The sequence below is a fragment of the Carettochelys insculpta genome, chromosome 10, assembly GCF_033958435.1.
Source record: "Carettochelys insculpta isolate YL-2023 chromosome 10, ASM3395843v1, whole genome shotgun sequence".
Classification (NCBI taxonomy): Eukaryota; Metazoa; Chordata; order Testudines; family Carettochelyidae; genus Carettochelys; species Carettochelys insculpta.
Window position 1 is genome coordinate 416,860 of NC_134146.1, and position 12,109 is coordinate 428,968.

Below are 12,109 nucleotides of genomic sequence, written 5' to 3' on the forward strand. Positions count from 1 at the left end.
ATCAAGACTGAGAGTAATTCCATGGGGCCTGGCTTACCCTGCCCTGAGGAGCGCAGCTCAGCAGCCAGCTGGCGGCAGTGTTGCACATGGGATGCGTCTTCAAAACAAAAAGCACTCAAGTAGCACTTCAAAGCCTAGCAAAACAGTTTATTAGGTGAGCTTTCATGGGACAGAAAGCTCCCACTTCAGTCTGCCCACGACAGCTCACCCAATAAACTATTTTTCTAGTCTTTAAAGTACTACTTGACTGCTTTTTGTTTTGATAGTGTATAGACTAGCACGGCTCCCTCTCTGTTACTATTCAGGATGCATCTTGTGTCTATTCACCTCGTGATGAAAAGGCAGAGCGCAGGAAAAGGCGCCAGCTCAGCCCCAGCCCCTCACCTGTTCTGATGGCACTCAAGTGTCAACACCCATCCTCCACCACAAGCTGACTTCAGCTTGGTCCCAATGGCTTCTTCCTTTCTGTGCAATGTGAAGCCCAGGGACTTCAGGTTCCCCACAGAGCGGCTCTGGGCAAGGCAGCAAAGTCAGACATGGGGGGACCCCTTCAGTTCAGGGATTCAGGGCAGAAGCTTGTGAGCTAGCTTGGCTCTGGTCATTAAGCAGCTTCTTGGCCTTTGACAAGATGTTGGACAGAGCACAGAGCCGCTGTTTGTCTTTGATGCGGTAGACCTGGAACTGAACAGGGAGAGCGGCGTTAGATGGAAGGATCTGCTTGGATCAGGAAATGCTGCAGACCAGAGGCACTTCTCCACTCCAGACAGCTATGTGTGGCTCTAGAACCAAGGTTAGATGTGCAATCGAGCACCAAGCTAACCTATGTGGATATTTCAGAGAAATTCTACCCTTAGCCATGTGGGCCTGGCAAGGAGACAATCCCCAGCTGGTGAGAGTTTCCGTGAGGACCATAGCTGGCTGACACAGATCAAAGCATCTCCTAACCTGATCTACCACACCCAAGGCAGAGATTCAGGCAGCTGTAACGGGCTTCCTTTTCTCCTGCACAGCCTCCCCTCCCCTGCTGGGTCCAGTTTACGCTACAGACCCCGGAGAACCTGGCCTACTGCTGTTCCGGCTCTCTGTAGGCTCCTTGCCCCGACTCTGAATTACCTTAGTAAGCAACACATCAAAGTAGGCTGTGCTCCAGTAGGCACCATCCTGAGCGGGGAGCTGCAGCCAGGCCTTGAGGCCATTGTCCAGCGGCCGGTGGTTCTGTGCTGTGTGGCTGAGGTGGCACTTAAGGAAGTGCTCTGGTGAGCTGGCAAATGCCTCTACGTTGCAGTACAAAGCGCTCAGGTCTAGAGCCTCTCCTCGGAAAAGATTTTCTTCTGGATGTAGGAAGTGAGGGAGATTTTTGGTTGCTAAGCAACACAGCAGAATCACCAGGAGCCGATAGACTGACCCTTCCAGTTCCTCCCAGTCCTCATGGGAAGAGAACAACTCCATGGCCCACAACAGCACCATCTAGAGGAAACAAAAGCATTGATTCAGAGGCAGAGTACAGAACATGCAAACCCTCGGGGGTTATATGGCGACGGCTGGCATGGTCAAAGCTGCCAAAGGGGTTTAGGCACCATCTCCGTCATGGGAAAGGGGCATCCCACTCCCTTGTAACACCAGAACAGCCATCCACGATTCATGTTTGTAACAGTGGCCTCTAAATGCTCGCTGTAGCCATTGGACTTGTCATTGTGTGTTAGTCAGCAGCTCATTGACTGGCTGGGGCAGTTCTGTGTGCCAATGCTGAGGCTCCCAGCAGACATAGCATGTCAGCTCACACTCTGAAAATTCACAGATTTTCTTCATAGTCACAAAGGATATAACTTTTGTCTAGTGAAAGCTTGATTCAAATTATTCAGCGATGGGAAAATAATCGGCACTTCTGTGGCCCTTTACCTGTGGGCATCATCACACTGGAGCTCTCAGCAAGCCGAGGACACAGTTCAATACCAGCCATCACATTACTCCATCATGCTACTCCTCTACAGACCCTTTTGTGTCTGCAGTGAGCATAGCACAGCCCTCTCGCCAGGCTGGGATGTGGCGGCATGGAGCATTGGTCACAAAGCCTGTCAGCATGGCCGGGCTGGGGAGTGGGTCGTTAACTGGGTTCAAATCTGAACGACAAATCCCATAAACCGTCTGCTGTTCTGGAGCACAGACCACATCCCAGCCAGGAAAGGGGGCATGCCCAAGAGCAGGCTGGCTCGGAATGCCTTCCTTGAGATGCCTTCCTGGGATGGGGCAGGTCACTGCCACCAGGATACCCTTCTCAGTGGCAGGCTGCGGTGTTAGCAGGTGGTGCGTGCCCAGACTGTGAGAACCAAGGACAGCAGCCCAAGGATCCCTTTCCTAGGGTGTGGGTTGTCCAAAGCCTGGCACATGGCCCTCCAGCTCTGGGCAAGCTCCTTATGGCTGGCTAGGACCTGGTAGAAAAAGCAACTTACCAAGATGTTGTACTATGATTCTTGTGTACCAAATCTGCAGCCACAAAGAACTGACACAGAACTCGTCAGCTGATCCCCAGCCCAACATATGTTTAGCCCCCTAGCTATACAGATGTGGTGCTTTGTCTCACCTAATGCTTATAGCCCCAGAGGGCCCAGGGTCCGTTCCCTGTGCATCAGCCATCACTAGGGCTAAAGACCTGTTGCGGTATTTTTTAAATCAAAACTCCTGGAGCAGTCACGGTAAATGTAGTCAAAGGCAGAGGCTGTGACACTTCCAGGGTCACTCCCTCACATTTTTAACATGCCGACACTCCACATCACTCCACTAACAGGTCCTGACAACCACTGCGGTGCCCTCCACCCTGGCACCACAACTCTAATCCTGGCCTGCTAGGCAGGGCAGTCCCTGGCAGGATGGAGGCTGGAGAGTGAGTCTGCCCTGCCCTCCCCCACCAAGGGTGGCTCTGCCAGTTCCTGTGTTCCCTGCGGCTGGGCATGGTGCAACACTCTACATCTTGTGACCTGGTGTGTGGAGTCATAGAGCTGCACAGGTTCACCCCCCATCATTATGGAGGTGCTTCAGGTGGTAACCCCAGAGCACAGATCCAGGCCCAGGGCTGCAGAGGGGCGAAGGAGAACAGTCCTGGGCAAAAGGAAAATCGTGCTCTCTGACACTTTCCCGCCCAGGACAGATGTGCAGCCCGAGCCATCACACACGGCACCCAGGGAATAAAGCACAGGATTTTCAGGGCCAGGCACACAGGCCCCTGTCACATGAGCAGGTCAAGACTCACTATTAGCGTTAAGGCGTGTGTGTCAGCACATCTGCCCTTGCTGACACACGGCACAAGCTACACCTGAGCAGACCGGGCATGCTGTTCACCACATCACAGTGGTACAAACACGCCTCTAGCCCCATCCCTTCCCACCCTGTGAGGCTCATACACCAAGGTTAACTGAAGGCTTCTTTCAGTAAAGATGTGTACCTTGCACAGTTCTCACAGAGTCACAGTGACGTGGGTCAGAATGAAGCACCACACACCAGGGTTCAGGTTCTCCACAGTTACAAGCGGTGTCTCTAGCTGGTCTCTCAGGAAAACATACCTTCAAGTGATTAAATGTGAGCCCTCCTCTCCTGCCCTCTTCTTTCCAGTCCTCACTGTTGACCTGGTCCAGCAGGCGGAGACTGTCCAAGCGATGGCCTTTCAGTGTGGCTGCAAGATGGAGCAATTTCATCACAGGGCGATGGGTGGAGCACCTGTTGAGATAAATGCATAGGCTGTCCCCAGACTGCTCATTGCCTTCTCAGGGCTTCTCTAGCGCCAGGAGTGATTGAACCAGCATTCATATGAGCAGGTTTGCCCTTTCCCCGGATCCTCCCAAGCAAGGGGAGGGCGCCAGGGAGCAGAGGAGGCCAAGGGATTCTATATTCTTCTATTAAGGCTTCTCCTCAGATTGTGTCACCATATGAATCGTTGTGCTCCTGCACTGCACTTAGCGTCCCTAGTGGATTTTGTGGGGGGACATCTTTCTGAAGTACCACGGGGGCATAAAAACGTGCCCCCCTTTCAGAATCCTGTCATCGAACATGTGACCATCACATTGGTCCTGCTAACGTGGCAGTAGGTCTGTTGGAAGTTGTCTTTTTTGACTTCATCCTCTTTGGCAGAGGGGAGTCAATTTCCAGCAAGTTTCATCCTTTAGTTGCCCATCTCTCACGTGCTGCAGCCTGCCGACTGATGCTGGAATTGCTGACAGAACAGGGTCAACGTAGACTTAAAAAGTGGCCTGGCCGGAAGGAGTTTGAAAACTTAATACTGACATAAAAATTCAGCAGCTAGAAAACCTCATTGGCCATCACAGAATGAAATCACTTCCTGAACCGAGACCAGAGAACAGACCATAGAGAACAGCTCCTTTGCTTTTGTTCCAGATTTTCCCAAGAGGAGACTCCGAAAGGACATCTCTGGAGCAACTGGATTCATTCTTGGTAGTCCCCAGCACAGCAAAGAGAGGGTCTAGAATCTATGGGTACTCTGCCACGAACCCAGCCCTCCCCACAGAGAATGCATGTCACGCACGGGGAAACTCAGCAGAAGCGAGAACAAGGGCTGGCAGGCTGAAGAGTATCCCTGCAAGATGTGATCTGTAGCAGAATGTTCAGGACTGTTTAAATGGAATGGACAAGGGGGGATAGCCATGGAAACAGTATTATGGAATTTAGGGGTATTTTGAATTGCACTGTGACTACGCATAAACAAGCATGGAGAATGTGGGGGGGTCTAATGTGCTGATGGACTAAGCTCTAAGGTGAAGACACATATTGGTTTATAAGTTATATTTTAATTTCTTATCATAAAGGAAGGGAGATGTGAAGTGGCTCAGAGTTTCTGGTCCTAGTCCAAAGTTATCAGAGAAAACCAGGATGAGTTGTAGCAGGGAGCTGAATAAACATGGGTTCTTCCTGTCTCTGGGAGCTCTCCAGTGGCTGCTTAAAGCACATCTCTTTGTTTCCCCTTACACTGCAGAGCCTGTCTGGAGCTGGATGGCCCAGCCTTGCCCAGTGCTTCCTTTGTCAAGAGGTGTTGGAGCTCAAGCTAAACAAAACAGCATCCTCCACCCAGTGTAATCTCTCACTCTGTACTGCAAGTGCAGAACTGCAAGTCTTACTAAGGCCATTGACTAAAGTGGTGCCCTGGTGTGAAAAGAGGTGTAAGAGCTGAGCCCTGGCAAGCCCCAGCACAAACTAAACTTTGGTCATGGCACAACGGTAGCCACAGGACAATCCCACTCTCTTGGAACATGGCGCCAAAGTGCTTGTCTATCCCCCTTTGGAACTGTCAGGCCTCACCGCCCAGAAGGAACTGGGCCTGACAGCGGGCCAGTGCTGGATCTCCAATAGCGTTCTCTGAGAGGTGGGCTGCTGTGTTTGGCAGCAGGTGAGACAGAGCAGGATGAGCAGCCAAAAGAGAGACCCTTGCTGGCAGCTCTGTCAGAGCACTCCCAGCTGGGGAGCTGACAATGGGCAGCAGGAGACAATCCTCTTGACAGTGTTCAATTTATTTGTTGTTTTTAATGTACAAACCCCTCCTGGCTGTTGTGTCTCCCAAACCATCAGCTTCCAAAGACTTACTGCAGCCCTGGAGCAGTAAAAATCTTGATGGCCTGCAGGAGATGAAAGGCACCAGGCGCTGCAGAGAGCAGCTCCCAGTCCCTGGCAATGGAGCAAGCTGAAGACCTCCCAGCCTCCTTCTCCTCTGCACCACCCATATGCCCAGCTGGTCTGACATGTGAACTGGAGTTCATGCTCAAATTCGATGCATTGACACTTGGCCTTAATAGAGACAGCAATTGCCTCACACATTACAACAACTCCAGGAATGGAACTGGTTTGATTCCCCTTTTGCACAGGACAGTTGCACCTTGTGCAGCTCTAGTTTAGGAGCAGAGCAACACAGATTTTAAAATAGTGCCGATTTCTGTTTGTTAAATGAGCACCATCTGCGCAGCCAGGGCTCTTCCTGGAGTCTCACTAGCTGGAGCAGACAAAGCTGGTGGACCCAGCCCACTGGGGCAACAGACTCTGCCCTGTGCTTTGGGTGAAGCTAGTAGTCATCACAACAGCTCCATACGAGAACCCTGGAAGAGCCAGCAAGGCCTGGCAGCTGAACTCAGCAGCAGTTACCAGGCGTTACACTGAACTCCACGGAAGGGGCCTCATTTTCTTAGGACTTTTCTGCCTGGCGAAAGGCTGAACTCCCTTTAGAGAGGGCTGAAGTTTTTTTAAAATTTTGAAGAGAACATTTGCGAACATTGATGAAAATTTTCACCAAAACTTCAGATTTGCACAGAAAACAGCAAACAGTTGCACCCCGATTTGCGGACCCAAGAAGTTCCCTCCATTTTGCACTAACTCTTAAATTCGAGGAAACTGTACTCTGGGACGGAGCCAGCCAGCTGGCGGCCGCGTGCTCATGGAGGGCAGATATGCTGGGCTCCAGGTGAACAGTTTCCTCTTCCCTGAGTGCTGTTGGGCTGCCTGAGCCTGTCCCCTGCTAAGGCCCCTCCCCCAGCCTAGTGCCTGCTGCAGCACAACCCAGCAGGCACCTGGGCCAGTTCAGAACTTGCCAGCACCAGCAGCAGCCTCAGCCCTTGCAGGCCTGCTGGGATTGGTGTGAAAGGTCTCCCGGTGGGGCACTCAAGAGTCCAAGGCCTGGGGGAGAGCTGAGGCCTGCAGGCAAGCAAGGACACTGCGGAGGGCAGGATGGGCTCGCCAGGTGCCAGAGGGAAGATTCAGGGGGGAGTGTTTGGGGAAGTGGCCCAGGGAAGAAGCTGCCAGACGGGGAGCAGGGGAAACCCCATCTGTTGCTGCTAACTGAGGGTACCTGGGCTGGAACCCCAGAGTAGAGGGTGGGCCTGGATTCCCCCTAACCTTCCGCACACCCCTGCAGGGTCTGCCCCCAAGAGGGGGAAGAGGGACTTTGGAAGGGTTTTCACCCCAAACTGTACACTAGACTAGGAGGGGGACAGCTCAGCGGGCCGTGACCTTTGTCTCTAGTGAAGAGACGGAGGCTGTATGCAGGGTCACAACAAGCCTCTGAAGCGAACACTATCCACCAGAAATGCAGGGCCCTTGGGGCACAGCCAGAGCTTTGCCATTGCTTAGGATGGCACCCCCACAGAGCAGCTAAAGAGCAGACAAACCCTCAGTCTTTCTCCCCGCAACGCTTCAGGACGGGGTACAGAGGGCAAGTGTGCAGCCTTGTGATTACCTCCAGTGATCAGCGCTGCTGGGAATGAAGTCAGCCTCCTGGGTTGCTTTCTGCAGGCTGTCAGCTGGAAAACCTCCTTCTCTGCACCCACTGTTGTGTTTCAGAGCATCCTGCTCTCGCCGCACCACAGGCACAATGTGGAACCTGATCATTTTCCAGCCACTGGACACCAGCAGAGACAGCTGCAGACCTTCTCCCTGCAGGCTCTCAGCATTGACATCACCTGGCAAGGGCAGAGGTGGCTATTAGAGAACAACCATCTCTGAGATCTCCCCATCCTCATCCCTCCTCTGTCTTTCCTCTTGATGCCTTTTCAGCCTTGGGGGTCAGCCGCACTTCCGGCTGGCAGGACCCTCAGGCCAGCAGTTTTTGCCCAGTTGTTTAAAACACAACTGCCCTTCCTGGATTCAGGCCTAAGAGAGCACATCATCTGGTCATTCAGAGCCCAGGGTTTACGGCTGTTCCTGGTGTCTCCGCTGCATACCGAGGAAGACTGGGAGACAGTGTTTCCTCTTGGCTTTTCCAGCTGTGTGCAGATTTTCTACATCTTCCTGCGGAATAATTTGTATGTACACTGAGGTATGTGTGCATGGGCGTCACCAGTAGAAACAGAACCAAGCTGTGGGCGCGCTGCTCATCGGCTGGGGGGGGCGCTGGAATCTCTCCGGAGCTGTCACACAAGAGCCCAGGTTACAGAGAACACTGCCTGAGCAGAGATCCCCAGCGTGGATTTATGTGGCACTGACTTTGCTATTGTTGTTACAGCTGAACCAGGCCCCTGTCACCGCTGCCCATGACATTAACTGTGGAAAGGTTTTGTCACTGCAGAGCTCCACAGTCAACACTCCTTTTCCATCCTGCTGCCTAGTACTTGCGTGTTAAACAGCAGCACACTGACATGCAGCAAAGGCTGAGTCCCACCGTGCAAGTGGTGGCTGCCACCTGCCATTGACATTGTTGTGCCACACCCAAGGAGTTGGACTTGTTGCTCAGGTTAGCACTGGAACAGGCAGAGAGGTGAGCTGCAGCCTGCCAGTCGCTCTCCTTTTAAGGGGGGAATGGAGGTGATGCTGCTCTGACAGACACATGGAGTCTCCCTGTGTTCAGCCCAGCCCTGCCAGGTGTGGAAGCAGCAGGGAACAAGCCCACTTTGAAATGGTCCCACCCACAGTTTCACGTCACAGAGCGAAGACACCAGCTATATCTCACCGGCCTGTGACTGACTTCAGCACAGACGCTTCTTTATCACGCCACCAGCAGTGAGCTCTTTAAGCCAGAGCCTGGGGGAGTGTCCACCGTTTGAGAAGCAGGAGGAGAGTGACATAAAATGGCCGGAGACTGAAGGCAGCAGTCCAGAGGCACTAGACAAGAAGAGGGGAGCGGTGTGTGCGTAGAGCAGATCCCTATCAAAGCTTCATAGTCACGGGGTGCACTGGGTGACCCTTTCTGAGGACACCCTTAGTTACAGTGGAGGACCCTGGCCCCTTTCAAGGTAGTAGCAACACTCCCATTGACTTCACTGGTGTCGAGATTCCACCAGCAACTTTATTTCAACATGGCACCGAATTGTAATCAAACTGCACAGCTGGGCCTTCCCGCCCGAAGAATCCCAAAGCACTTTATTATAGCCACTCCCCGTGTCTTTCTCACCCCCCACCCTCCGAAACGCAGCCACCTTTGGGGTGAAACATGGCAGATGGGCAATGCTGCTGGCACAGGCTGATGTGGAAGAATTAACCTCTCTGCATCAAACACAGGGGGCTGGTATTGTTTAGCTGTTCTCCTGACTCCTCAGAGTACATGGCTAATTAATTCAGGGTTTGGACAGGCCTAGGGATCCACACTGGGGACCTCTTGCTTATGTCTCCATCAAGAGGCCACTGTCCTCAGTGGGCCAGTCTGTGCATGTTGGGATGAGAGGGGGAGTGTGTTTCTCTGGCCTGGCCTGGTGGGTGCGTCACTGATAGAGCCCATTTCTGAGCAAATAGCTTCTCCCGTTCCCAGCACAAGCGGAGAGTTCAGACTCCTGCCTTTCCACCCATCCCTGCTGTGTAGTTTATTGACCCGTTAGCAGTCTGAATACTACCCCAGCCCTTCCTCATCCCCCTCTCTGCTATCTGACCATCTGAATAACTAGATGTGTCTTTGGCGCCTTGCTTTGTCTTCTTCCTCTCCACTGCTCAACCCATTTCCCCACCTCTCCTTTTTCCTTTTGTCCTTCACCTTCTGCATTTCCATGCCATTCCCCTGCTCTGGGCTGGAGGCAGAAAGGAGTCAGGGATCTCTAGCCACCCTGCCAACACCCCTGCGTGCCAACCCCCCCATGCCCAGGGATGCAGCTGGCATACAGACCTGGCTTGATGAGGAACTGGTGCCTGCAGTGGACAATGGCAGCAACAATTCGTTCTTTCAGGAGCCTGAGGACCTTGCCTGGCATGATGTACCCCCTGCACTCGGCACTGTCCACTGCACGGAATACATCCTCGCTGGTCCAGCTCTCCCAGCCAGCTCCTTCCTTGGGCACGCCTAAGCGGCAGCTGCCCACTCTCTGAAGGTGCCCATTGGTAACTGTCCCCAAGTGGCCCTGTTCACTGGAACACTCCTGCAGCAGGAGGGCATTGGCCGGAATCCGCAGGGGAACTCCCACAGTCACATCGTCCTCCGAGGTGCAGAGGGCAAACTCAAAGACTTCCAGGTTTCTCGAATAATCCACAATAAATCTGGGGTCCAGGTTTGCGACTTTCTCCAGAACAGTCAGCAGGATGTTCTCTGCCTTCTGGAAATGCTCCATCCTCTGACCTTCACGGGAGAGCGTCACCTGCAGGTAGCTGTTCCAAGGAGAGCCCTTCACAGCCATGGCTATGAGGCCAAGGCAAAGATCCCTCCTCTTTGTGGCGGATCTGCAAGCTGCACGCTCCCCACATAGCCCGGTGTGTGGGCAGGTGGGAGGGGAACAGCAGAGAGGTGGGAACAGGTGCCTTATGGGAGGAGAAGCCAGTGGAGAGACATTCCAGTAAGGCGTTAATGAACCTCCTCCTACATAGCTGAAAGTATGCCAAGGCCTTCAAATGTGTTCATTGCCAAGGGAGCCACCTAGCAATCAGGTATATCCAGCTGGAGACCCACCCAGGCGGGCGAGTCTGACATCGCCCAGAGCTAACCTGCTCAGCAAATAGGACAAAGCTGGGCCATATCCTCAGATGGTGTAAAGAGACACCGATCCAGTGACTTCAGTGGAAAGATACTGATTTACGTGTTGCTGGAGATCTGGCTTCAAAGGAGAGATGTTGACATATATCAGCTGGGGAGCTGACACATTGCCTCTAGGAGTGCGTCACGGGCACAATTTGATTGAACCCCCAAAAGAAAAGCGCTTAAAGAGGCAATGACTAATTTCATAGAATTGTCATAGCATCCTAGGGCTGGAAGGGAACTCGGGAGGTCATCTAGTCAAACTCCCTGCCCAGAGCAGGATCAACCCCAACTAAGTCATCCCAGCCAAGGCTTTGTCAAGCCAGGACTTAAAAACCTCTAGGGATGTAGATTCCACCATCTCTCGAGGTAACGCATTCCAGTGCTTCACCACTCTCCTGGTGAAATAGTTTTTCCTAATATCCAACCTACACCTCCCCCTCTGTAACCTCAAACCATTGTTCCTTGTTCTGCCATCTGTTATGATTGAGAACAGTCTCTCTCCATCCTCTTTAGAGCCCCCTTTCAGGAAGTCGAAGGCTGCCATCAAATCACCCCTCAGTCTTCTCTGCTGCAAGCTAAGTAAGTCCAAATATCTCAACCTCTCTTCATTGGTCATGTGCTCCAGCCCTTAATCATTTTTGTTGCCCTCTGCTGAATCCGCTCCAAAGCGTCTACATCCTTCCTATGCTGGGCGGGGGGGGGCAGAACTGGATGCAATACTCCAGATGTGGCCTCACCAGTGCTAAGTAGATGGGAATAATAATTTCTCTAGCTCTACTGGAAATGCTTCCCCTAATGCATCCCAATATGCCATCAGCCTTCTGGGCTACGAGGGCACACTGTTGACTCATATACTGCCTCTCATCCACTGTAATCCCCAGGTCCTTTTCTACTGTACTGCTACTTAGCCAGTCAGTCCCCAGCCAACACCAGTGCTTGGGATTCTTCCGCCCCAAGTGCAGGACTCTGCACTTCTCCTAGTTGAATCTCATCAGATTTCTTTTGGTCCAATCCTCCAATTTGTCTAGGTCACTCTACATCCTATCCCTACCCTCCAATGTATCTGCCTCTCACCCTAGCATTGTGTCATCTGCAAATTTGCTGAGGGTGCAATCCATCGCCTCATCTAGGTCATTAATAAAGATGTTGAACAATACTGGCTCTAGAACCAATCCTGGGGGCACTCCACTTGAAACTGATCACCAGCCAGACATTGAGCCATTGATTAATATGCATTGGGCCCAACCATATCGCCAGTTTTCTATCCATCTTACAGTCTGTGGATCTAATCCATAGTTCTTAACTTATGGGCAAAAATGTTGTGGGAGACTGTACCAAAAGCTTTGCTAAAGTCAAAGTATATCAGAGCCATTGACTTCCCCATGTCCACAGAGCCTGTTACCTTGTCATAGAAGCTAATCAGATTGGTCAGGCACAATTTGCCCTTGGTGAATCCATGTTGACTACTCTTGTTCACTTTCCCCTCTTCCAAGAACTCCAACAGGGATTCCTTGAGGCTTTCCTCCATGATTTTTCCAGGGACTGAGGTAAGGCTGACCGGTCTATAGTTCCCTGGATTGTCCTTCTTTCCTTTTTTAAAGATGGGCACTACATTTGCCTTTTTTCAGTCATCTGGGATCTCTCCTGATCTCTACGAGTTTTCAAAGATAATGGCCAAAGGCTCTGTAA

General features: G+C 52.2%; 1 protein-coding gene across 1 annotated transcript; it reads right to left on the reverse strand.

The window, feature by feature from the left end:
* Positions 1 to 555: 555 nt before the first annotated feature.
* MAB21L4 (mab-21 like 4) lies at positions 556 to 10,082 on the reverse strand. The gene is made up of 5 exons (XM_075004582.1): positions 9,578 to 10,082; positions 7,226 to 7,448; positions 3,558 to 3,711; positions 1,114 to 1,467; positions 556 to 681 (listed from the first exon to the last, which is right to left on the reverse strand). The coding sequence occupies exons 1-5, from the start codon at positions 10,080 to 10,082 to the stop codon at positions 556 to 558; spliced, it is 1,362 nt and encodes a 453-aa protein (XP_074860683.1).
* Positions 10,083 to 12,109: the final 2,027 nt, after the last annotated feature.